General features: G+C 47.5%; 1 protein-coding gene across 6 annotated transcripts in view; it reads right to left on the reverse strand.

Moving 5' to 3' along the window:
* Window positions 1-27412, reverse strand: part of DCTN1 (dynactin subunit 1) — a 1327898-nt gene that overhangs the window by 298255 nt on the left and 1002231 nt on the right. For all 6 annotated transcript variants that reach the window (XM_069632341.1, XM_069632339.1, XM_069632344.1 and 3 more), the window contains 2 exons: window positions 10580-10741; window positions 10056-10187 (listed from right to left, as the gene is read on the reverse strand). In XM_069632341.1, the coding sequence (XP_069488442.1) occupies window positions 10056-10187; window positions 10580-10741 (294 nt within the window). The remainder of the gene's footprint in view (window positions 1-10055; window positions 10188-10579; window positions 10742-27412) is intronic.

Consider the following 27412-nt stretch of genomic DNA (forward strand, 5'->3'; position numbering starts at 1 on the left):
CACGGGCGGTGGCAAGGCTCAACATTAAGCATCTCTTACCTCCTCACCAGGCTCACCTTCAAGCAAACTGGTTACGCAGCACTGTCTGGCCGTCTCTGGACTCCTTCCTGGAATCCCGGTCGACGCAGTAGAATCTCGTAAAGGTGTGCGTCGACCTCCACGTAGCAGCCCTGCAGATGTCCAGCAGGGGTTCACAAACAGCTGTGATGTCTTCCGAAAACTCTTTGTGCGGTCCACGTAGAACTTCAGCGCTCTAGCCACATCCAGTGAGTGCAAAGTCCTCTGAGCCGGCGACGAAGGCGACGGGAAGAAAACAGGTAACACCAAGGGCTTGTTGAGATGGAAGTCTGACGGCACCTCGGGCATGAAAGAGGGGTGCCTCCTCAGCAGTACCCTCATCTCGTGGAATGTCAGGTATGGAGGTTTACAGGAGAGGGCCTGGATCTCTCCCACTCGTTGTGCGGAGGTGATGGCCACAAGAAACGCTGTGTTCCACGACAGGAACTTCAACGGTGCCGAATACAGCGGCTCGAATGGTGGCCCCATGAGCCTGGTCAGCACCACGTTGAGCTCCCACTCTGGGGCCGGAGCCTTCACCAACAGGAACGATCGGAACAGCCCTTTCATGAACTCCTTCCCCAGGCGATGAGACCATAGAGATGAACGCCCCAGAGTTCTGGTGTAGCGGGAGATAGCCGTCAGATGGATCTTGATGGAGGCATGTGCCAGCCCCACCTTGGCCAGCGACATCAAGTACGGCAGCACTTAAGGGGCCGTAATCCGCAGAGGGTTAATCTTCTGTGTACGGCACCAGACAGAGAACCTCTTCCATTTGTGTCCATAGCACTTGAGAGTCGAGGACGCCGTGGCCTTTGCGAGCACCTCCTTGCAGTCTGCCGGGATATTGTACCCTCCAAACTCTAGTGCTGCAGGAACCAGGCCTGCAGGTTCAGCGATCCTGGTTCGTGATGGAGGATGGCGCCTCCTTCCCTGGCGAGAAGATCCGTGTCCATTGGTAGTTTGACCGGGGGGGGGACACTGACATGTCCAGAAGGTCCGGGAACCAGATCTGCCTCAGCCACGCTGGTGCAACGAGGATCATCCTGCACCGGGACCGTCTGAGTTGACTGATGAGTCGCAGAAGCGACGGCGGGAATGCATACAGGAATAGGCCATCCCAGGGGAATGAGAAGGCATCGCCCATGCTCCCCAGCTGGGGAAACCAGCTGATGAACCTCCAGCATTTGGTGTTCATCGCCGTCGCGAATAGGTCGATCTAGGGATTGCCCCATCGTCGGAATAGGAGATCCACTTGATCCTGCCGCAGCCCCCACTCGTAGCACGAGCGCAGCTCCCTGCTGAGTGAGTCGGCAATGGTGTTCTTTATACCTGCCAGATGGAAGGGTACCAGGAACATCCCTTGGGCGACGGCCCAGTGCCACAGATCCTGCGCTTCCTTGGATGAGGCTGGGGATCTGATGCCCCCCTGCTTCCGGATGTCGAACATCGTGGTGGTGTTGTCGGTGAAGATCCTTACCATTTTGCCCTTGGACAGAAGGAACGACCTGAGGGCCCAGAACACGGCTCGGAGCTCCAGGACATTGTAGTGACCTCTCCTCCAGGAGCCAAAGGCCTCTTGCGTGGAGATCTCCGGTGTGTGCTCCCCATCCCTCCAGGGAGATGTCCTTCGTAGCAGTTTCCTGATGTGCCGGGGTCTGGAAGTCCATGCCCGCCTCTAGATGCGCGCGGGTGGCCCACCACCGGATCGGTTGGCGGAAAGTCTTGAGTGAGATCCTGTCTTCGAAGCTGCCTGCCGCTTGCATGCAAAGGGCGTCGAGGAACTCCTGAGGTGATCTCATCCGTAACATGCATAGGCGCACAAGGTAGATGCACGATGACATCATGCCGAGTAGGGACTTGATGGACCTCACCCTGGCCATGCCCATGGTCAACAGTCGTTACCTTGCCCAGGATGGCCATTGTCCTTTTCTCTGACGGCGAATCGCGCCACTGTGTCGAGTCTGGCTCCCAGGAACAGGGCGTCTTGCGACGGTACCAAGTGGGATTTCGCGAAGTTGATCGAGAAGCCCAGATCCATGAGTAGTTGGCCGGTCTTCGCTGTGTGGTCGACGGCGAGTTCCCTTGATTTTGTACAGATGAGCCAATCGTCCAGGTAGGGGTAGACGTGGATCCCCTGCAGGCGCAGCCGCGCCGACACTGGTGCTAGGCACTTGGTGAACACCTTGGGCACCGACTTCAATCCGAAGGGAAGGTCCTTGAACTGATAGTGTTGCCCTTGGACCCCAAATCGTAGGAATTTTCAATGTTCTTTTAGAATGGGGATGTGTAAGTAGTCATTCTCCAAGTCCAGCTACAACAGGAAGCTACCTTACTCCAGCTGTCCCAGCACGTGCTGGAGGGTGAACATCCGGAATTTCAGGGACTTGATGTACTTGTTAAGCCGACGAAGGTCCAGGATGGGTCGCCAACTGCCGGTCTTCTTCCGGACGAGGAAGTACCGCAAGTACACTCCGGAGCCCCAGAGCCTATTTGGGACGAGTTCTATGGCTTCCTTTCTTAGCATCGCTCATACCTCCAGAAGTAGTTGTGGGACGTGGTTTTTCTTCCTGGCCATGGGTGGAATACAGGGATACATTCTTTGAAACTCCAGAGTGTGCCCGCGGGCCTGGGCATCTAGCACCCATCGGTCGGTGGAGATGCATTCCCACATGCTGACGCCACGGGTGAGGGACGACACCACGGCCGGTTCAGTCCTGTTTCGTCACGGCCTTGCCGCCTTGGCCTCCTTCGGTCATGCTGCGTCCTCTGTAGACGTCCTGTGACGAGGAGTGGGCCTCTTGGCAGTACGATGAGGAGCCGCCACCGAATCCTTTGGAGGCACCTTGCTTGCCTCCAGAGTTCTGCAAGGACGGCCGTCGTTTTTGTAGAATGCCCAAGGCCCAAGCCGTCTCGGTGTCCGCCTTGATGGCCTGCGGTGACTCGTCCACTATCTTGCCTAACAGGTTGTTCCTGTCAAAGGGCATGTCCAGAACCCTGGTCTGCACGTCCTGGCGGAAATCGGTGGCCTTGAGCCAACCGCACTGGCGAAGGCAAACGCTGTTGCCCATCTGGCGAAAACCAGTGTCGGCGATGTCCGTGGCCACCGTAGTCGCGTGGTCCGAAGCCACCTCGCCTTCCTGTAGGATTTCCAGGGCCTCAGCCCTCTTTTCGTCTGGGAGGAAACCCAGGAGGGGAGTGATCTTGAACCACAGCTCCCTGTTGTAGCATTCCACGATCGTGAGGGCGTTGGCCGCTTTAATAGTCATCGCCGCCAACGAGATGACCCGTCGTCCCATGGCGTCCAGCTTCTTCCCCTTTCCGCCCGGGGGAGGGGTGGAAGTTGAGGCCGTCGCCCCCCCCACCCAAATTCTTCCAGCACGGAGACCACTGAATCCGGGGACTGCTGTGCTCTGAGGCACATAGGGACGGAGTCCGGGAACCAGAACTTCTTCTCGTACTCTCTTAGCAGGAGCCTTGGACGGGTTCTTCAGGAGTGCCAGCCCCTCGTCCCAGATGTCGTCCAGTAAAGGGACTGAGAGGACAGTCTTCCTCTTGGCTTCCCGTCGTTGGTAAAGGAAGCCCTCCTTCTGTTCTTCGGGGCAGAGCTGGAAGAGGTCAGATGCCCTGGCGCTCATGGCATGGACGGAGGGGGTGGGGAAGGTCCGAGGAGGTGGTGATGGGAGGGTCATACCGTCGTCACCACCGTCTTCGTCCGTCCTCGCCGTCTCCGTTCCCGTCTCATCCCTCGGAGGAGGGGATGGGGGTGAAGGCTGGAAGGGGGGAGGAGGATGGACTCGTCTCCGTTTGTTAGGTGGGCTCCCCGACGGTCCAGGCTCCACTGGGTCGTCGGTGGGGGGTAAGGGCATCCTTGTCCTTATCTCCGTACACAGGGCCTGTATGGCCATCAAGATCGCTCCTGAATTGTCCCCTGGTACAGGCACTGGCTGCAACGGGACCGACGGCTGGGGCGTGGGGCCCTGCGTGGCCCCATCTTCCTTGTCGGCTCCCCCGTTGCTCTCTACGTCGGCCCCGTCGAGAGCCTTCCCGTGGGCCCTGGATTCCTCTGACTTCTTGTCTCGGATTCTTTGGACGCTAGCCAACTCATCCTCAGAGGTGGTATCCGTGTCCGTTATGGCTACCGTGCCCCCCGCTTTCTCCTGCTGGGGTTTCACAGGGGTCTTCTCGATAGGCAGAAAAGATTCCCTCCGGGGTGGCAGGGAAACTCTAGCCCCTGAAGCCGTCTCCACTGGGGAAGCCTCCATAGGTTTTGACAGGGCCGCCACGACTCCTTCAATCGAGGCCTTAGCCGGGTGAATCAGGGCCTTCACGACCTTGGGCGTGCCTGAGGCCTTCACCTTGGCTGTCTCCGTCGGGATCGACCAGGGCTTCTCCCGAAGCTTACCCGGGTTCTCCGACTTCCTCTTCACCGAGCCAGAGCGTTGGCTCGTGGTTGATGGCGTCGGTGATACTACGCCCTGCCTGGCAGCCGAGGAGCCCGACCAATTCGCGCTCCCGGTGCCCGCGGACTAGCGGTGCTTTGCCTTTTGTTGGACCCCTGTCGTCGGAGCGCCCTCAAAGGTCTTAGAAGACTGCTCGGATTTCTTCTTTTTCACATCTGCTGCTGGGCTCTTCCCCTCCAGCCAGTTGGTGAGTCGAGTACGACGATCCCTCATTGTCCATTCGGACATGTTTTTACAAAACGCACAGTCCTCCACGTGCGATTTGTCGTCGTAGAGGCACCGAGAGTGCTCATCCTCCTTAAAGACATTCTGTTCAGGGCAGTTCCTGAACAGCTTGGATCCAACAGGTGTCATGCTTCCTTTGTCCTGGGCCATGTCCATGCAGGGTAGGCCTCAAAGATCTTCTGGAATCCTCCGAGAAGTAGAAAACAAGATGAAAAGATGCCCTTGAGGGGCGTAGAAAATTCTGAAAACGGGTCCCCGTTGATCAGAAGTAGAATCGGTGGAGCTTGAGGCTCAATTGACCGAAAATATAAGAGTAAACTCTTCGAAAAAACAAAACGCAGTAACAGCTCGAGAGCTACAGCAGGAGGACTCCCAACACTTGAACGTGCAGTAAAAATCTGAAGATGGCTGCCAGAGGAGGGGCTTAGGTAGAGGGCAGTCATTGGCTGGGGGCAGTATGACCCAGAGACCAGTGATTGGTTATTAGTAGAAAGACAGTTCAGAAACGAAACTGAAACAGATTTTTTCTTTACCAAGGATTCCCAGCCTGATAACGGGGAATATTCATGAGCATGTGAATCCATGCCAGACCCCATGCTGGAGAAAATCTCCAGCTGGCGCCAAAGTCCCCCCGGTGTCAGAGACAGGTGTATAGCATCATCGGCAAACATCAGAACCGGGATATTATCTTGAGCTAATGTAGGGGCATCCGCAGGCAGAGACAGAAGCTTGCGAATAGCACAGTTTATAAATAAACAAAACAAAATAGGGGGCAACACACACCCTTGGCGAACTCCCATCTCAATGTTCACTTTTCTGGATAATGCTCCAACCAATGCCGTGACAGACCCTGGCCCCGTTCTCGTGGTATAACATAATAGCTCTACGGAGGGATGGAGGAATACCTAGGTTTGACAAAATTGTCCACAGTCTAGCCTTGGGGACGGGATCAAAAGCCGTCCTGAGGACCTTAAAATGACATGCTTGTTGCAAAGTAAGCAGAGCCTTAGTGACTGATCTACAGTACTGATGCCCGTTCAGAACCCTGCATGGAGATGATTCAAAGCATCAGCGCCCTATGTTTCCAGCTGAGCCAAAAACCGTTTGCGCAAATATCTTCCCACAGCATCAAGAAGGGAGATAGGCCTATAATTGGCTAAATGATGTCTGTACGCCTTCTTCCAAGAAACACTTACACATACATTTATATTAAAATATAGATTTATTATATTTTACATAAGAGTCACTGTTAAATACTTAGCACAATAAACCAACACAAATAGGTATACTTTTCATTACTTTAAAAAGGCCACGTCTTAGTTGGTAGTTGCTGAACGCATACATTATTTACAGGAGTTTGACAGGTCTACCATACTATCAGTAATAACGCACATCCACAAAGTAATAAAGTAATTGCATTTAGTCAGCATACACATATAAGATGGTGATTTTTGGGAAGGAAAACAGCTGGTTAGTGTTGCCTTAGTAGAGCTTCAGGTTCTAGAGGCAGTTTCCCTGCACATCAAATCTTTGAAATTCCAAAATGCAACCTTAGCTAAAAGGCAGTTCATAAAGGCTTAAAGTTTTTGAAAAGCAGCAGAAGCTAAACGTTCCTGTGGATACTTTCTAGCCTCTAGGAAAGAAGATACAAGAAGTCTTAACCAACATTGGAGACCCTGTTAAAGGACTCGCTAAAGAGACACAAGTAGCGGCTTGAGTCAGGGATAAAAGGGGGTTGCCCTGGACACCTCTACGTCCACTCCAATGCTCTGGAGCGACTTTCTGGAATAAGGTAAGCAATACCTTGTAATCCACAGTACCATAGGTTTGAAGAAAACATTCATGTTGTATGCTCCACGATGTTGCAGCTCTGAACCTGACCTCCGGATTCCTTGGTCTGATGACGAAAGGCAGAACAATGGATGGGGGTCTCTCAGCAGAAGTCGGGAGTGAGGACCTCTGGCATGGCTTTAATTAACTTCTTTGGTCACTCTGTAGTTTTGGCGCCTTTTCTATAGCACCAACAAATGACGAGATTCACCCGGTCAATCTTCTTCAGTTCCTGCAATCCGCACTCCGGCCCTCTGATGAGGGGGTCTGGACGAGTTGGAGTGGGTCACTAGAGTATCCTTGAGGACTCAGCAAAGATTTGGACAAATTCGTCCTTTGCACGACGATGCACTTTAAATGGGCAGGTCACCTGGTAATGGGGTTCCGCAGCTCTGAAAACTCACAGGACCTCGGAAGAGGACTAAAAATTATTTTGGGTGTGGTTGTTCCCACCAGTCAAAGGGATGGAGTTGTCCTCTGCGGAATTCCTCTGTCGCACAGAAAACGGGATCAGCACAGCAGTGGTCACTTCATGGTATTGCAAAGGGTCTGCAGGCGTGTCTTGTCTACTTCGGTTACTCCAGCATCCAGTGGTCGACTTGATTTTCACTCCAGGAGCCTCACCTTTTATACAGTTCCAGCACTCACTCCTCTGCAATCTTCTTCAGCGGTTTACAGAAAAGTGTCTTTGGCTATCCAGTCAGGACAGCCAGACCCCCAGTGGGAGCTGTTCCATTCAGGCACTCTGGCAGACAAAGGACAGTGGGGTAGAATACTCCTCCCCCACTTCCTGCCTGCCCAGACACTCTTGAGCCTAAGGGGGGTCCACCCAGGGGTTCCCCCCAAAGGCAAAATACACAAACCGGGCTCCCCCTCCCAGAATGGTAGAAGAAGTGCTAACAGAGAACAACCAAGGTAGTAATGGTGAAAAAAGAAGGGAGGCACCAAGTTAGTACTTGGGTGCCCCTATTGTGCACTACCGAGGCAATGGACATAGCCTTCAGTTGAAAAATTACACAATAGTTGGTAGAACACATCTACTGCCACCAGCCATAACTAGGAGATTGTCTACGTGACTAAAACATCACAGGAGCAGCGAGAAGCGGTATACTAGGCATCCCTTTGGCACTCCACATAAGGTGGTGTGTGCCAAACTCTCAGACTATAATTTTTTTGGAGAGATACTAAATATCTCTCGACCTTAAGAACTGAAGTAACTATGATACAGAAAAAAATCTCAATGGAGGACCCCCAAGGGTCCCCAGCAACACTGACAATAAGGAGCAGTGTGCTGCGATAGTAAAATACAGATGCATTTAAGAGTTACGGATGAAAATGGACACCATAGTATAGGTACGACACAAAGAATAGAGTTCTAAAAGTCAGAGCCCATAAGAATGAATGAGTGGAAAAGGGCTCCACTCATTCAGGATTTCAGAAGAAGGTCCAGAAGTCCAGCAAAAAGTGCTGGGGGTCTCACTAGGAGAGGGGATGAAACATAAAAATGATACATCTCCTTAACAACTGCTCAGTGGCCGGGGGTGGGTCAGGACTGGTTACAAAAGCCAACCCTGTGGATGCCAGACTCTCGCTCTGGATTCTGCAAGGTCAGCCTTTTACAACTAGCCTTCGGACATAGACCCAAACAAAATCCTTATACAGCGCTACCAACCCAGAGTCACACTCATATGCAGCACTGAAATAACTATCCAAGTGATTGACAATGCCTTTTACACCCTCCACAGATATACCCAACCCCTACTTCTTCTTGACCTCTTGGCCACAATGGACGAACAGTAGACAACCTACTTCTCACCGACATCCGACATCACTGCATGGGGATCAGCACGTCTCCAATCCTCCAGTCCTACCTCAATGTCATCAGTTTTTCCAGTTCACTTATTCTTCACATCCCCTGGGGCGTACCATAAGGATACCTCCTCTTTCCCATGGTCTTCAGTCAGTACATGGAATACCTTGGTACCCTACTGACCCTGCACAACATACACCAATACACCGTCGACATGCTGCTCTACCTTACGATCTCCTCCATCGAAGACATCTGCATACTCAAGGACTGCCTACCACTAATCCAATTCTGGATGTCTAGGGCTCATCTAAAACTCAATCTATACAAGACTGAATTCCTTCTTCTCACCAACACCAGCCATCCAGTCCTAGCTCCTTAACACCCTAGCAGACAACCTGTTCCAGGTCCATTGGGTTCGACCATCTACAGAGAACTCTCCATCCAGAGACACACAGTTAAACAGACACAAACACCACGGTGCCAACTCTCCCTCCTGAAGAAAATAAGACCCTTCCTCCCAGCAAGCAACTTCAGATCCACACTTCAAGACCTCGTCCTCCCACATGAATAGTGATAATGCTCTTTTGGAATTCCTCCCAAAGACCATACAAGCTCCCCTGAGAAGCAGCCTCTGCAAATTCAAATCCATCATACTGGCCATTGTCAAATTTAACTGTTTCCCACTGCATGCATGCATCACACATTCAAATCCTTATGAGTCACCAACAAGCCGGCCATCCTCATGTCTAGCAGCTACCTCTCCACAAAGCTCAGGATCTCCGGCAGCCAGAAGTCCACTAGAAGCCAAGATTTGGGCAGACAGACATCACTGCAGGTGGAAGGAAAGGTCCAGAAGACAGGACTTCTCCGTCTATACCCCCCCCAGACTCCTGAGCCTCTCTCCCTGCAAACATCATTCCTCCCCCATGCTTCTGTAATTCGGAAAGGAGCCCAAGACCTTGCTCTTCAATGACTTGTTACTATTCAACATTTAGGACTTCACCCCTGCTCTCCCTGCATACTTGGGGTTGTACTGTGCCCCTCTCCCCTCTTAACTTCTCCCCCCCTCGTCCACTACCTGAAGCCGGTGCAAGAACTCACCCTCTATTGTATGGCCTCCCTACTGTGTTTTCCTGCTCCCTTTGCCTTTTGCTATTGTACTCTCTCTCCTATGTTAAACCACCCCCAGGGTGCTACTACTATTAACTAGTGCTAGCCCACTATAGCCTCCGTCTCTGGATTGTCACCCCTACCCCATTCATTGCACGGTCCCTGCTCCTAAGCTATACCTCTCGTTACAAACTACCCACTTCATGTAGTTTCCCCATTACACTGTCAAGGACTCATTTTCCAAAGGTAGGTTTGCACTTACATACCACAAAATAATACAAATAAAACAAGTAGAGATACATGTCTTCTTGCACTTTAAAAGATCAGGGTGTGTACTCAAGAGACAAAGAGGTAAGGGAGTACAGTCCAGGTAATGGTTGCAATGTTAGCACTTTTAAGCTAAACATAGATAGTAAGAGGGCAGCCAGGCCGAAAAACCCCATGCAGACGTAAAATGTGCTATAAGGAAAATGTGTAAAAATACATGCCCAGGCTTAAGATGTGAAGACAGTGTAGTTCTGGTGACATTGGTGCATGCAGTTTTGAAGAGTGAGTCCTACCTTGATCTGTGGCTTGTCCGCATCATATTCACCCTCCTGCATAGCTGTAGCCATCTTGTTCATGGTTGCGATAAGAATGTTGCAAGATTGGCGCATACTTTCATGTGGGTTGATACCTTGGGATCCATAGATCTGAAATAAAGCATCAAGAGGTTTGTCATCAGCAACAAAATATCAATGAGCTGGTCTTGGCCTCCTCTCTATTAAAAGAAACATTCTGCAACCACAAGGTTAAATGAGTCTGGCTCTGTAAAACATTGACCAATAGTTCTATATTCGTACTTGACACATGACCAATAGTTAAGGGACAAACAAAATGAGGTCTGTATAGAGGTTCAGTTATTATATGTGACTGGGTGACTCAGTGGGACAAAGAGCAGCTCTGCTGATCTGTGACAAGAAAGTGATTGATAAGCATTCCTTAAAGACGTCACACAAAATACTTCTCTAAAAAGTGTGTGTGCATTACTTGCTTACAGGCCATGTGAACCTAAAGGCTTTCCTGCATGCTTAGATGACATTACCTGTTCAGCAGCTTTAAAGGCCACGTCTTCCAGCTTTAAAGCCAATAGCCCTTCATTCTCCCCAAGAGGTGCAATCATCTGAGCACCTGCAGCAGCCACCTCCTGGAGCACAGCCACCACCCAAGTTAGATGCTTACGGCAATCTAAAAGCGTGTCAGCCACCTGGAAAGAAATGCAGAGACATAACAATGAACATTATTCAAGTACCTAAAGAAGCATGGGAATATTTTCATGAAAGTAAATTCACGTAGTGTTGTGAAAGATTTTCTTTTTACACCTTTCCCTCGATAGATTCCTATGGGATCGCCATTATTTCTTCTTCTTTTAACCTTGTCATGACTTTTTGGAGGTCAGTAAAGCCTTTTGTTTTACTTCCTGTTAGGGTGTTTTACAAAAGTCCACCTTAGGTAGGACTTTAGAAGACTTGCACTTGGGACACAGGTCTCCAACTCTTAGTATAGGCCTGAAACACACAAGCTCTGTTGGTAGCAAAGGCTGAGCAGCCAGGCTTATCTTAGGAGGGAGGAAGGGCTGTAGGGAGGTACAAAGAACTGCGGGTATACAAATAGGCCAAATAAACACTAACAATATAAATTACATATAAATAATGGTTTATTTAATCTATAAACTAAGGTAACGGTGCTTCTTCAGTAGGTTAAGTACTATAACACACAATAAGTAAATTGGAACTAATGCAATCCTTACAGTAAGTAAATCACTTTGGTAATACCTTTAGAATGGCAGTAAGCAATTCAAAGATAAGTAAATCACATTTGTAATATCGGTTTCAGTTAATACAGAATGAAACAAAAACCAAAATAAAGCAGGTAAATACTTGTAATTATTTCACAGAGGCCTTAGGCTTTAGCAGTCCATCCCTAGCTAGTAATGCGAGTCTCAGAGTCAGATTGGAGGCCAAACAAGCAAGGCACAAGCTGTAGAAGGTCCACATTTCTTCGGTAGCAAGATAGTAACACTTTTTGTCAAGGAATTGGATCAGAGAAAGCTTCCTGTAGGCACACAGGCATTCGGCCTGGACGAACGTGTAGGGGCAAACTTACAAAGCAACTATATCTAAGTTCTAGCAAGTGTCTCAAAGTACCTTGCAAGTGAAGAAGAGGATGCAGCAAAATGCTCCAGTAATGCAGCAGCAGCAGACCCGGTCACTAGATTTTTGGTCAGGGACATGAAAGAAGGGACACTGGAATGGAGTGAAGAGGCCCTATGCAAAGGATTCTTTGTGGTTCTGTGAATTTGGCGCCCTTTGGATTTTACCAGTGAAGACCGGCTGCGACATCTCTCCTCTTCCTCATTGTCCTTTCTTTATTTCCAGTGGTCATCTTGTCTTCAGCCTCTGGATCCATGCCGCTTATGCAAGAACCCAGCCAATCAGCACCCATGCACCATTCAAATTGTGATTGGTGGCTGTCCTTTGGGGACAGCCAGCCCTCTGTTGGAATTGGGTCCATACAGGCACAGAAGAAGACAAAGAACAGAAGTGTTTCAGAGTCCTTCCCTGTCTAATGTCCTCAGAAAGGGATCCCACAGAAGACAAAAGTCTAACCAGGACATCCCCCACACAGCACTGCAGAAGAAGGACCAAGAATGGACAAGCCATCTTGAACTCGCGGAAAAAGAACTCGGACACCATTTTCGGTCAATGGTGACCCTTCAGTGCACTACAGTGTGGGAGTGAACAAGACACAAAGTAGGTAGGATAAAACCATTGCCACCAGCCATTCAGGTTAGCGTGTCACTGTAACCAAAAAGATACAGGAGATGTGAGACGGGGGATACTGTGTATCCCCTCAACACTCCACAAATGGTGTGGCAGTGCTTATTCGCAATAGAAAAGACGGGAAGGATTTTAAACATCCCACTGCCCTTGGGAACATATGTAAACAGAAGGGAAATAACAGAAAATAAAAAGGGAAGCCCAAGGGGCTCCCAGCAACAATGCACAAAGAGTGCTGTGTGCTGCAGAAGTCAAAAAGATGACATAACACTTGGAGGAAAGCATGTCTTCAAGAGAAAGTTATAAAATGAAATTCAAAGGTATCCCAAAGATAGAGTAAAGAATGTCTGATTGTGGGAAAAGGGTCCCACACTGACAATGTGCTGGGGGACTCGCATGTAAAGGGGATTTCACATGAAAAAGGAAACGCTACCCAACACTTCCCTTAAGTGTTTTGCTAATTCTTTCAGAGAAACTGACTAGTCCCTAAGACTAAGACTGAGAGACTGTCTCACTTTCGGAATGCTTGTGTTTTTATAATTGCACACATCACCTTACAGTGTAGGGCAGTTAGTATACTTAATGGCTTTTTGGTTACTTTGACAATGTGCCCAAGAAAAGCTGGTGGCAGCTGTGTGATTTTTCCTATTGTAAACACTTGCACATTTACGGAAAAAGTCGACTAAAGGTGGCTAGCACACTAAAACGGCTGTGCCACAACATTATCTCTTGTTCTTTGTCCATCTTCCTGCCTTCTCAGGTCTTTTAATGTCTTAAATGGAAATCATTATCCCGGGCGAAGGGTCTCAGACCTCATTCCCTGGTGTCTCAAATTCTGTTGCTGCACAGATGCGAGGACCAGTGGTTGTCCATGATTGGACAACACTGGGCTGTTTGAATGTTGCAGCTCCTTACCATTGGGGGGCATGCCGCACAACCTGAATATTAGATAAAAGTGGGGCTCCTGCAACTGTTCAGGAGATCATTGCTTGAACTAAGACTTCTACAAAGAAGAGCAACACGCTGACGACCCAAGGACAACCCCTGCAGTTGACCAGCATCGACTTCAGTGATTGGCCCAGCAAAACCCTGCTCTTCTGCTTGATCTCAGAAGACCATTGTGCAAAAGGGGAGACAATAACCCTGATTCACGACATGCAAGGGTCAGGTGTTTGACGTGGTACGGTGCAACACCTTGCTGTTAAGATGGACTTCTATTCCGGTGGACAGATTTTAGGAGCCACACTAGTTATAGTTAACAGGGGAACTCAGAGGTTAGCCAAACCTGAGCAATGGAGAGCAGTCAAGGCTATTTCTAGGAGTGTGTGAGTGGGCTCAGGTGCCCACAATGAGTTCACACAGTGAAGCACACAATAATTCAATTTAGACAGTTAAGTACAAACATACTATATTTATTCTAGGCCAAAAACACACTACAAACAGAAACAAGCAGGTGATAATATCGCACAACACTCAATTATAAACATATATACAGTCACCATAGGTTCTTATAAAGGAATCCAATAACTTGTTTTTTTTTAAACTTAATTAAAAGATTCACATCACACTCCCAGGATAAACACACAATAGCAGCTAAATCCTGAACCGACGATACTGCATCAGTTCTAATTAACACTCAAGGCCTAGCAGCATCTCACCATATTCTTTACAATGGCAGATCCCCCTCAGAATTACACAGCCACCGTTGTCATACACCCTAATAACTGTGTTCCTAGTTGTCCCCAAATATGGCAGGAAACCCAGAGCTCATATGCTAAAAGTCATACCCCACTCCCCACCACAGGTGTTCGATTCCTAAGAAAACATTTAAACGGTTCCCAGATAAAGTGGCTACCAACAATGAACAGTATCCTATCTCGGTGTTGCAGCACCATGCCATATACGCTAGCTACTTGGCAATAGTGGGTGGAGCCAAACCCTGCCATTGCAACACGATGCAGCTCTTGGCCAACCACATACATTATTGTTAGGCAGAATTGCATACAGTAACCTCTGGGACCACCACATACAATTAGGACTTCAGGTGTAAGCAAAAACCAACCTTTGGTATAAGTCTGTACTACACAGTTTTGTGGTAGCGAGCTAAGCAGCCAGGCTTATCTCAAGAAAGAATGTGAGCAGTACAAGAAGTTACACAGAGGTATTACAATCACAGTGGTTTAAGTAGACACTTACACTCAAGGTTTCATGGTAAAAAACGTATACATTTATTACACAGTCATTTAGAAAACATTCACTAGAAGGTGGCAACCTAATATTTTACACAAATGCACTTCAACACAAAACCAATAAGTTTCTGAACAATTTAAGTTCCCCTGAAATAGGAGCCAAAGGGCATTTCAGTCACTTTGAATGGGAAGGCAAAGGCACAAGTTAATAGACTAGATCACAAATACTTTCTTAGGCAGTGCAAATAGTTATAGTTCACTAGAGGACTCAATTCAGTTCAATAGGCATAGGCAAAAGTCAATGGATTAGTGTCTTGGATAGGAAAGAGCAGTTCTTGAAGTCTTTGCCAAAGCTCTCAAAAGTAGTTTCTACGAAAAAGAATCATATGTTGGGTCACAAGCCTGTAAGTTGAGAAAGTTCCACAAACTTTCACCGCGAGAGAAGCGTTCTCTCAATCGGGTTGGCACAGTACCTTAGTATGAAGCAAAAGATGCAGCTGAAGACGTTGGTTCCTGGCAGTTCATGCAGATCTCACTGTTCCTGAGTCTCAGTCGTGTGGACAAGAGGGAGGACATCGGGGGACTCCTGCATTGCACGGGATCGTCTGAAAACACTGACAAAATTGAGTCACTTCAGTTCGAGTAGCTGTTCTTCAAGCACACAAGCTGGTGTCCTTCCCCCTAGTTGATCCTAACCAGCTTCGAGAATGGTCTCCAGATGGCTTACGAGTTGATTGGTCCTAGCAACTCAAAGGAAGAAGTCGTCCTTGAAGGGGCTTCTCTGTTGAGATGAACTTGGCAATTCGGACCTGTAGCAGGGCTACACCGAGCAAACCAACAGTCCAGGAGTTGCTGCAGCTGTCTTCTTCCAGCTCGTCTTTGGTTCTTTCGTTCCAGTGGTCGATTTGCTTTCAAGTCCAGGAGACTTGCCTTTTAAAGAGTTTTCTCCCGTTCATTCCAGCCTAGCTGCCACTCGCCGAGCAGGGTGGACAGTCAGCCAGCCAATCATGTCAGAGTGCATTTGGGTCTCCTCGGAGACCAAGCACAGGAAGTTTCGGGCACCTACCTCATTTCCTGCCCACCCCTGACACTCAGACGCCAGAGGCGATCTTCAGTCCTGAAGCTCACCAAAGGCATGGAATCAAAGGGACCAAACCTGGTTTGACGCGCAGAGACAAACACTAGAAGCACCCTCCCAAAAAGAAATGGCGAAAAAAGAAGACCGGGACCCGTTTAAACAAAAGGGGCTTAAGGTGCCATCTTGAAAAACATGGCTCCTGCGATTTTTAGCTATCGGTGTTCGCGGCCGGGAAAAATCATAGTAGTTTGTTCTAAAACCACTGACACCAGTCATTTCGATAGAAAAGGGTAGCATCTGACTGCTACATGTGTTACACCTTTCCAACGATGGCAGTCTAGATGGCATTGGTCGTTGTACAGATCCGCACTTCGCGGGAATTTCAAGATGGCGGGGAATCACCAGCACGGGAGGATTGGCAGTCCAGTTGCTGCACGTCTTTCACTCACTCGATCGAGCGATCACGTGACTGCTTTAAAAGACCTGAAACCTTCCCTTCAGTGCGTCGCTCATGCTCTGTACGACGCTTCTCAGCATTTCTGCGCCTCCCGTCCTTCCCGCAAGAATTTCTTTCCGGAACCTCCGGGTTCAGTATTCTCTTCCTGTTCAGGTTTCTCCTTCCTGTGCAGAATCCCTCTTGGGCCAGCCTTCTTTCATAAGACAGTCTTTACGGAGCCAACACTCCCGACACCATCTTCCACCTAAGGAATAGATCAGTGAAAGGCTACATCAAGAACTCCACTTCTGCTGCTACAAACCTTGCGCCAAAGAAGAGACCACTACCCAGAAGCACTCGTCAAGACCAGCCAGGGTTTTCTTCCCCAGCGGGTTTCCCTGGGGCTCCTGTCTCTCCCTCTCTGGCATTCATATCTCCCGAGACTTGGGGGTGGGGGGGCAGGGGTCTCTGGGAGATTCTCCCTTGCTGCTCCAGGAGATTGCCATCAGAACAGGCTAGTGACCATAATTGATTGACCGCCTCCAATTGTAACATGAGATTCTAGACACAGGGGATACTAGGTAACCCCTCCAGCACTCTATAGGAAGATAGTGTGTGCTGGGTCTAGGAATTTAAAAAGACTAGTAAAGTCAATTTAACCATATATTCTCTGGGAAACAGTTTATCCCAGAGAAGGTATTTAAACCTTTGGGAAGTCTAAAAAGACATCCCTGTGTCACTGCACTGAGGGTGCTGTGTAACACACATGAAAAGATGCCTATGGAGTTATCTTAAAACTCCATAATCAAAGAGTAAAACAAACATCAAAATACATGAAAGAGTGGGAAAAAAGGCTCACACTCTTTCCAGGTAAAAAAAAAAGTCAAGTCCTAAAAATCCAGCAAAGTTGCTGGTGGTCTCCAAGGTGAAGGGAATTCGCACATTTATGAGAATTCCCCCTAACAATTATCAAAAGTAATTTCCTATTGTCCTTGGCAGGCCATGGTAATCACCCAAACAAACAAGTTACTTACCTGTGGTAACTTTCTTGCGACTGGATGTTCTTCCCACGTATTCCTCATCTTTGATAGTCTGCTTGCAGCTTGCTTCAGATATTTAGTTTTTTCATAGGGTTGAGCGTTGTGTAGCGCCGAGCTTTGGTCCGCGATGGCCTCCGTAGCGTCCCTCGTGACGTCAACGCTGGTATATGAAGCACACCCGCTGACCGTTACCTCAGTTCTTAGTTTTTTCCTCCTTTAATTTGCATGTTGTGTCATAGGAGGAGACAATATTGACGCTAGAGAAAGGAAGGTGTAAGACACGGAAATTCTAGGCAAGCGAGAGAGGATGGATGGCATGATCTATGGGGTATAGGTGGGAAGAACATCCAGTCAAAAGAACGTTACCTCGGGTAAGTAACTTGTTCCTCAAATGGATTGTGTCCTCCCACATATTCCTCATCTTTGATAGACTCCCAAAGCAGTTTGACTGGGGTGGGTGCCAGCACTTTGCCTATTTGTTTAAATTATGAAGGACGGCTTTGAAAAATTTGGCTTCCTCGCCCAATAAAGAATCTACACAGTAAAATGTACTAAACGTATGAAGGGACTTTCAGGTTGCTGCTCTGCAAATGCTCCTCACTGCTGCACCTCTTTCCAGAGCTGATGAAAGCAGCTACCCCTCTAGTGGTATGCACCCTCAAACCTTCGGGCGAGTCTTTGCCTGCCAAAGAGTAACATTCAGTTATGCATGTGACAATCCATCTTTGACCGGCGAAACCGATGAAAAGCTGATCATCTTGACAAATACTTGCTGTTCTTGTAATGTAGTAGTTTAGTACTCTTTTGGGGTACAGGCGATTTGGTCTCTCCTACTCCTTTGATTGAAGAGGTGCCGGATAAAAGATGGTAACACAATAAGGTTTGCAAAACGAAATTCTGACATAACTTTCGGAAGGAAAGATGACTAAACTCTTAGAATTACCTTGTCTTTGGAAAAGAGCGTGAAACGTTTTGTGGAAGACATGGCCTGTTCCTCAATTACCCTATGGGCAGATGAGATAGTGTTAGGTAAGATTTGGAGCAGTACCCTTTGGGTGCACTACAATAACCTTAGCCTCCTGGCAATAGGAACCCAACCTTTGGTATAAGTCTGTGCTACACAGGCTGGTAGTGTGGTTGAGCAGCCATGCTGATCTCACGGGGGGTCACAGTGTGCGTAGTAGAGGAGTTACACAGATTCACAGTGACGAGTATCCAAATAAACAATTACACTCAAGGTTTCTTGATTAAAAAATTATTAATTTATTTAACAGTCAATTTAAATAAGCCTTCTTCAGAAGGGGCAATATATAGTAACACACAAATACACTCCAAAATACATGCTCTTAGTTTCTCTAAATCAGCAAGTACCCATTGGGGATGGCATACAGACACTTCCTACACCCTCAGGTGACTTAAATAACTAGGACACTGTGGACATTAATATATCACTGGTACATTTAGGTGTCCAGTCAATTGGTCGACAGCAAACTGGTCGACTGCAATTTGGTCGACACCATTTGGTCGAATGCCAAATGGTCGAATTTTTTTATTTTTTTTTATATATGTGTTTTGTGGGTTTTCGTGTGGGGAAAAAAAAAAAGAAAAAAGGGGGTTGGGGGAGGACCCCCCCAAAAAAACCAAAAAAGGGGTAAAAAAAAAAAAAAAAAAAAAATTCGACCATTTGGCATTCGACCAAATGGTGTCGACCAGTTGTCCTGTCGACCAAATGTTTTCGACCAATTGACTGGTAACCGTACATTTAGAACAATATTGAGATAAGTGTCAAAAGAAAAGGGTTATTAGAATACAACAAGAGATCCCACAAATATTCTGAAGCAGGCAAGTACTTTTGAATCCCCCAATGCAAAATAAGTTAACCCCTTCCTGGAAGGACAGGTACAACACAATGTCAGAGGGGAGAAGAGTCATTCAGGGAGCCAGGACACCCAATGTCAAATTAGCAAAAGTCAAGGGGAGCTGAAGTACTTCTTGCAGGTAAGTAAAAGTCTTGCACAATGTTTAAGAAGTCTTTTTTAGAAAAGAAGAATCAATGTAGGGCCACAAGCTGTTACGCTTGTGAGGTGTAGAAGATGCAAGCAACTCTACAGAAGCAACCCAGACAAGTCTCAACTGAGAACAAGTAAGGCTACACAACAAGAGGTAAGTTCTCTTAGACTGTACAGTACCTTTGGTTAGAAGAAATGGTGCCAGCTGGCTCCTGTTCTTGTGCAGGTCTGTAAATCCTGTTCCTGTGTCTCAGTCGTGGGGACAAGAGGGAGGACTTCTGGGGACTCCTGCTCTGCAATGGGATGGTCGGCGGCATCAATGGTCAAGCTTCAAATAAGCAGCACTTTGCGGTTTCAGCTCCTTGCGTCTCAAGCAAATAGCACCACCACGGTTCTCGGATATCACTTCAGACTTTCCTTGCATCTGGGGTCCAGCACTCTGTTGAGGTGGCTCAGGCTTGGTCAGTCCTGCTTCCGGGGAGTCCGGAGGTTCTTTCTGGAGCTCAGGTCCGACTTAAAAGCAACACACTTGATCTGGGGTTCCTTTCCCTGGCACTTCAGTTTCAACAGCAGCAGCAGGGGAAGTACAGCCAGCTTCCAGAGGATGTACAGACGGGTTTACAATGGAGTTGATTGGTCCCACCAACTCAAGGGGAGTAGTCGTCCTTGCAGGGCTTCTCTAGTCTAGGCAGATTCGGAGCTTCAGCATAGCAGCAGGGCTTCGCTAGGCGAACCAACGGTCTAGGAGTTGCAGCAGGTGTCACTTCCAAGTTCTTCTTCGGATTCCTTCGTCCAGTGGTCGACTCTGCCTTCCAAGCCAAAAAGCCTCGCCTTTTATGCAGGTTTCTCCCATTCATTCCAGCCTGGCTGTCAGTCAAACAGCAGGGTGGATGACCTTGCCGGACAGCCAGCCGGCCAATCACCTTTGGGTGCATTCCTGTAACCAAGGGGTTAAACACAGAGCGTTTCTGGCACCTCCATCCCTTCCTGCCCCTGCCAGACATACTGGAGCCAGAGGGGGGGGCTTCACTCGTGAATCCAGGCAAAGACAAAATGAACAAAGGGACCAAACCTGGTTTAGCACGCAGAGTAAATCTCAAGAAGGACCGTTCCAGCAAGAAGTGGAGAATAAAGACGACCGGGGCAATTTGGACAAAAATCGCACCCATGGGTGCTGTACTGCAGCTGCGAATGCAGCCCACGGTAAAAACACACAACGGTAGTTAAAAGTAAACCACTGCCACCCGCCATTAATTGTGGAAAGGGTAACATAAAACTGTTACATGGGAAACTAGACAAAGGGGATACTAAGTAACCCATCCAACACCCTATTGTAAGATAGTGTGGGCTGAGTCTAGAAAGTTACAAATGTAAGTAAAGTCAATTTCACTTTACTGTTCTTGTAAACAGTCGTCATCCAAGATAAAGGTATTTAAACCTTTGGGAAATCTGACAGACCTCCCTGTGTCACTGCACTGAAGGTTCTGTGTGCCACAATGTAAACAGATGCCTATGGAGTTTGTCAGACTCCAAAAACCAAAAGAAACACAGAGTTTAAATCACAGAAAAATACATGAGAGAGTGGGGAACAGGTCTCACTCTCCCCAGGTTCAAAATTAAAATGTCCTAAAGTCCAGCCAAAGTGCTTGGTGTCTCTAAGATAGAGAGGAATAAGCACATTTCCGAGAATTCTCCATAACAGATGGCTACTAAAAAGGCTGTTTTTATGGTCAGCATCCTTAAAGGACACAAATTCAAGGGCTCAAACAGGGCTCCAATAAGACATTTTGGTACTAGATTTAAATCCCTCGTGTTAGGTAAGATTTTGTGAAGTCCAACAGGTGTGGGACTTTACAAGACTCATCTGCTTGGTATTAGTGACCCAACATTTAACAAAGGCCTGTACTACACAAGTCGGTAGAGTGGCTGAGAAGCCAGGCTCATCTTAGAAGGGGTAATGTGAGCTGTAGAGCAGTACAATAAAATCAGTAAATACAAGTATTCAAGTGAACACTTGCACCATTAAAAGTGATATCAAATTATTTATTTATATATACACAAGGCAAATGAACCACAGCAACTAATAGTAACAAATTTGAATTTCAGAATCAAGTTATTCAAGCAGCAATAAAGCAGGCGAGTAACTTCTTTTTGACTAAAATATTTCCAGAACACAGAGTGAATTTAATCAAGGTAGGTAGTAGCATCTATGTTTCACCTTAAAATACTGAGTTTGGAGGGGATTTTATTTTAGAGTACAATAGAACACTGTAGCACTGTAAATTAGACTTTTCTCCAGAGGAATGTAGGAAGTCTTTCCCCAGCAATAAGTGTCAAACAATTTAAACCTTTATAGGGATCATGCACTGCCAAAGATAACAGGGAGCCTTTAGGGAGCCAGGACCGCCAAGGTTAAAAGGACAGTTCTAGTTCTGATGCAATCTTCTTAGAAAAGGTTAGTTGAACAGTCAATAGTTCTTTGAAGGAAAACCCAGGAGTTAAAGAGAGCCTACCTGATGTGCACAAGCTGTTAAGCCTGCACAAGTGAATTGAAGTAATTCAGAAGGATAGAAAGGAGAATTCCCCAAGATAGGAAGCACTAGATTAGGTTAATGGTGGTTAAACCCAAAGCCCCACAGTACCTTACAATTGAAGCAGATATTCCAGCTGACTTCCTTCTTGATGCAGCGATGCAGGCCCTTCCTCCTGGACCCTGGTCGTGGTGACGAAACGGACGCCGTCTGGCGGGCTTCTGACGGGTAAGATTCTCATAGCAATGATAAATCTTCCTGACCCGTGTCAACCCCAGAACCTTTTGCGTCTACTGGTGGATTATTTTTATACCCGTGAGTAGGAACCTTTTCCCACCCATCACTCTTTTTATGGGTGTCACTTTTAAGACTCTCCATAGTGTCTTTTAAAAGTTACTCTTTGACAACATTTTGGAAATAAGTGCCTATTGTTGCTGGGTTGCCATAGGGGCTGCCCTTTCAACTTTCTCTGGCTAACCTTGAGAACTACAGTTCCCAAGGGTAGAAAGGATCTATGGATCCCTTTTACATTTTATTGGGGGAGACCAGTACCCACCCCCCCACCTTATGTGGAGTGCTGGGTAGATACTGAATTTCCTGTTTCTCATTTTAAATGTAACATTTATGTTACAAGGAAAAACGTAACTTTAATGGCTGGTGGCAGTGAACCTTTTTATTAATTCGGAGCACCTTTACCGTGGGCTTTTGGCACAGCCCTGGTAAAGGCATCCATTGCCTGTCTTGTTTTTTTTTGCCATTTTAATGTTTTGTCCTTTCTTGTTCCTACCCCTGACCTCCAGTGTGGGAAATTCCTTTGTGTGATTTTTATCTTCGGTGTGTCTGTGAAGGCAGGAAGCGAGGGAGGAGTACACAACTCTGCAGCCCTTTCTCTTACAGCCTGAGTGTGAGATTCCAGTTCGAACTGGGAGGCTGGCTGTCCTGAAAGCATTGCCATCCCCCAAGTTTGAATATTGCAAGGCTGTTTGATTGGCTGGGTTCCTGCATAAGAGTTTGAACCTGGAAGCTGAAAAGGTAGTCGACCATTGGAACCAAAACCGAAGCGTTTGATGAAGGAAAAGCGGCTGAGGCGATTTTCAGGAACCGGAGAGCCTGCTGTGTAACCAGAGCCTGCAGTTACCCTTCCTTCCAATCGACCTGGGTACTCCGAAAATGACGGCCCTACCCAGAGCCTGCTGAGACTCACTAGACTCAAGGAAACCTGCATTTTGAGCTGCAAGCTCAGAGGGCTGTAGGTATTGCAATAGTCCAATACCTGGTGACCTCGAGCCTGTTCAGAATAAGTCTGCATTAGGTTTTACCTACCTAGAATAACTGAGTAATTCCTAAAGTTTAACACTGGGTTTTGCTTTCCCTGGTCTGTTTTAGACAGACACAGAAAGATGTCTTAGATTTACACCTGCCTTTAAGTGGCTGATGGCTCCTGTAAAAAGTGTATAGGTTTTACTTACCTTGAACATAACTGTTATCCTAAAATAAGTCAGAGTTATTGCTTCCCTTAGTCTGTGAAATAAAAAGCAACTGTAATTGAATATTACACCACAAGGTCCAACTCCCCTAGAAGAATAAGTCACTTACCAACTGTAACGTTCTTTCGACTAATGTTCCTCCCACGTATTCCTCAACTTCGATATATGCATTTCCACATTGCTGCTTCGGCCAATTTTTCACTAGAGGGCACTGCGCGTCTATACCTGTCGACGTCATTACGGGAATAAATAGTCGCGCGCAGCGTCCTTTGCTCAGTTCAGTTTTGAAGTGTTAGGCTTGTCCAGTATGAGATGGTTAGTACCCTTGAGGGAGCGCAGACTGCAACTACAAGGGACGTTTTTTACTGTGGGAAGGATGGAAGGGGCGATAAGGAATACGCGGGAGGAACATCCAGTCGAAAGAACATTACAGTCGGTAAATAACTTGTTCTTCGAATGGATTGTGCCCTCCCACGTATTCATTATCTTTGATAGTCTCCCAAAGCAGTAATGTGTACAGGAGGAGGGAGTAAAATAAGTATATTTTAAGTGTGCAGCGAGTAAAGGTGTGGATCTCCCCTCTGGAGAACTGTCAAAGCAGTGATACCCCTGGTTGAATGAGCCCTCAGATGTTGTGGAGGTTCTTTTCCTGCCAATTTATAGCATTCTAGAATTGTTAGGATAATCCATCTTGAAATGGTTTGCTTTATGATGGCTAGGCCTAGTTTATGACCTCTGTATCCTACAAACAGTTGGTCTGTTAGCCTAAGTTTTGTAAGTCTGCGAATGTAGAAACTCAAAGCACGCTTTGGGTCCAGTCTGTGCAGCCTTTCTTCCTCTTTTCACAGATGTGGAGGAGGGTAAAAGGAAGGCAGAGTTATCTTTTGGGTAATATGAAACTCCGAAACCACCTTTGAGAGGAAATTAGACTTCACTTGTGGAGCGACTATCTTTGTGAAAGATAGTGTGTGGAGGTTTGAAAGATAAAGTTTGTAACTCGCTCAGCGTTCTGGCCGAAGTTATTGCCACAAAAGACAGTTTTGAGAGTGAGATATCTCAATGGGCACGAACGGAGTACCTATTAGAAATTTTAGGACTAGATATAGGTCTCACAGGGGCACTTGAAACGGAGTTTGAGGGTAAACATTGGTCAATCCTTTCAAGAATTGAATTACTAAAGGCATTTTAAAGTATGAGGGTTCCTCAGCTGTGCGCTTGAAAATAGATGGCGCTGCTAGGTAACCCTTAATTGTACCAACTTGTAGTCCTACATTTGCTAAATGTAAAATGAAAGATAACACCATTGGTGTATTGCATGACAAAGGGTCAACATTCTTATCTCTACACCAGCTGCAGAACTTGTTCCAACGGCAGCGTTAGTTATTTGGTCGCTGGCCTTCTGGCCGAAAGCAACAGCTCCATTACGTCGTCTGGGAAGTCCCGAAACTTGTATCTCAGTCTTTCAGAAAACATGCGTGAAGGCTGAGAGTCCTGATATCCGGATGGAGAACCTGACACTCCTTTCGTGAGAGAAGATCCTCTCTTTGTGGAAGACTAATCGGAGGACACATGGACATGTCTAGAAGGTCTGGGTACCACGTTCTCCTGGCCAAAGCCGGAGCAATTAGGATCATGGTTTTCCTGAACCTCCTTATTACATGAGGAATGACGGGGACTGGTGAAAACGCGTATAGAACAGAAACTCCCAGTCCACCACAAACACGTCTCCTAGAGCTCTTCTCGGGGGAAATTCGCTTGGGCAGAATAGTTTTCACTTCCTGTTGAGACTGGTCGCAAACAGATCTACTTGAGGGGTTCCCCAAAGGGTTAAGATCTCTTGTTGGACTTCCTGAGCTAGATCCCCACTCGTGGGAGACTGTGCTCTGCCTGCTCGGAGCGTCCGCCACCGTGTTCTTCTCTCCGGCTAGGTGAACTGCCGATAGATTACTTCTTGTATTGCCCAGAACCAGGGCTGCATTGCCTCTCTGCACAGTGGTAGTGACCCTGCACCGCCTCTTTTATTGAGGTAGTACATGACCACTGTGTTGTCCGTCATTATCAGAACATTCTTTCCCCTTACAGATGGCAGGAAAGCTTTCAGAGCTAGCCTGATTGCTCTCAGCTCCAATAGTTTGAAGTGTAGTATGGACTCCGATGGAGACCAACAACCGCTGATGGTTAAGTCGTTGGTATGGGCTCCCCACCCAGTGAGTGAGGCGCCCGTCACTACTGTTATCTCTAGCCTTGGTTGCCAAAAAGGTTCTCCTTTCAAGATGTTTTCCTGACAGGCCCACCACTGACGGTCCAGTGAGACCCTGTTTGGGATTTGTAGGAGATCTGAAATTTTCCCTGAGAATTGTGACCAATGGGTCCTGAGAGTCCACTAGAGAGATCTCATTCTCAGGCGAGCCTCTGGCACCAGAAAAATGCAGGATACTATGAGGCCAAGCAACCTGAGAAAATCGAAGACCGGAAGATATTGGGCATTCTGAAATTTCGTCACCATCTGTAGAATGTCTTGAGCCCTCACATCTGGTGGCGAGGCTTTTACCAGGGATGTGTCCAGGACTGCTCCAATAAACTGGAGTTTCTGTGATGGTATCATATGGGACTTTCTTGAAGTTGAAGGAGAAGCCCAGTCTGTGGAGGGAGTGGCAGGTATGGTTTTGATGTTCCAGGGCTTGTTCCAGGGAACCTTTCTGTAGCAGGTCCAAAATCTCCTGCATCAGGAGCGGGTCTGGAAGCATCAAAGGGTTGTTTCCCGGTGGTTGTCTCCTGTGTGTTTGTAGGAAAGGTAGGCAGTAATCTTGGGCAACTGTTTCCAATGCCCAAGCATCTGAAGTAATAGCCTGCCTTTCTGTCATATGTTGGTTGAGTTAACCTGCCTCCTACTGATGTTTTGTGATGCAAGTCCTCCGAGAGGTTTTGGGGCAGCTGACGCCGATGCCGAGGGTAAAGCAGCACCTGCAGCTGCGGATTTAGTACTTTGATCCCGTCCACCACGGGGGATGCGTCACTAACTCTTTGAGCTGGCTGTTCTCTGCCTTTTCTGAATGCGGAGCAATAGCGAAATGACCTACCCCTCCAGGACGCACCTGTGGGGCTGTTCAGTGTTTGCCTTATTGCAGCTCCAAGGGATTTGACCGCCGCCATGGAAGTTTGAAACTTCTCCAAACTGTCATCAGCTTTTTTACCAAATAAATGAGTGCCGTCAAAGGGCATATTCAGAAGTCTGGACTGTATGTCAGGGGCAAAGCCAGACTTCCGCAACCACGCAAATCTGCGGATTGTGGTACTAGCCGCCATGGCTCTGCTGATGAGGTCAACAGAGTCGAAACCGGTTTGGAGGGACTCACACATCGCATCCTTCCCATCCTTGATAATGTTCAAGAACCCGTCTCTTTCCTCCCCTTCAGGGAGATGGTCAGCTGCCATTGAAGCAGACTCCCAAAGGGTGTGACTGAATCTTGCCAGTGTGCATGTGGCATTAGCAGACTTTAGTGTCATCATGATCCTGCGGGATTGTGGGGTATGCCGCCTGTCTTCCTGACAAGGTTGCAGCTTTAACTACTAAGCTTTCTGGAGTTGGGTGTTTGGATAAGTTTGGAGGGTCTGCAGCTGAAGCCCTATATTTTGCTGACAGTTTCTTATTGACTGCAGGAATCACCTCTGAGTTTCCCAATTTGTGGCCACTTTTTACTGCAAGGCTTTGTGGAAGGGTACATTAGGGTCTTCTTGGGGTCCCTTATCTAAAATATCCGTAAGGTCATCTTGCTCATACGTCGGTGTGGGCCTAGACCACCCCATCTATTCCATCACCCTGTTCATGAGTGATCTGTAATTACCCTCTGCATGGTGCCCATGTTGAGGTTTACTAAAGTCTACCTCTGGGGAGGTATCAATTCCACTCGCCTCCTGCATAGAATCTTGCAGGTCTTTCAATCGGAGGATCAGCTCCTCTGGTAAGTCAGGCCTTGTACAATCTAAGCAAAAAGGGCTTTTTGTATCCGAGTCCTCACCCTCCTCATAAATTGAGGATAATGTCCTGAAGTAATCGGAACGAGGTGTGTAGACTCTTTCAAGTGATGAAGGGGCAACCACAGTCATTACCGGTTGAGAGACTCAAAATTGTTGAAGTAGATGTCAATGGCCTCGATTCAATCGAGATTGGCCTCGAGGTCGTTCATAGGGTCAACTGCGGCTTCAATGTTTTCGAAGGAGTCGTTGATGGTTCAGACCCGACTGGCGTGGAAGGCATCGATGGACGAGGCGTTGATGACCTCTCCTTCGACGAAGTCGCTTACGGCACAGTTTCCGGCCTCGGTATG

This window comes from Ambystoma mexicanum, chromosome 6q (genome assembly GCF_040938575.1).
Source record: "Ambystoma mexicanum isolate Mex_15411 chromosome 6q, UKY_AmexF1_1, whole genome shotgun sequence".
NCBI classification, from domain to species: Eukaryota; Metazoa; Chordata; class Amphibia; order Caudata; family Ambystomatidae; genus Ambystoma; species Ambystoma mexicanum.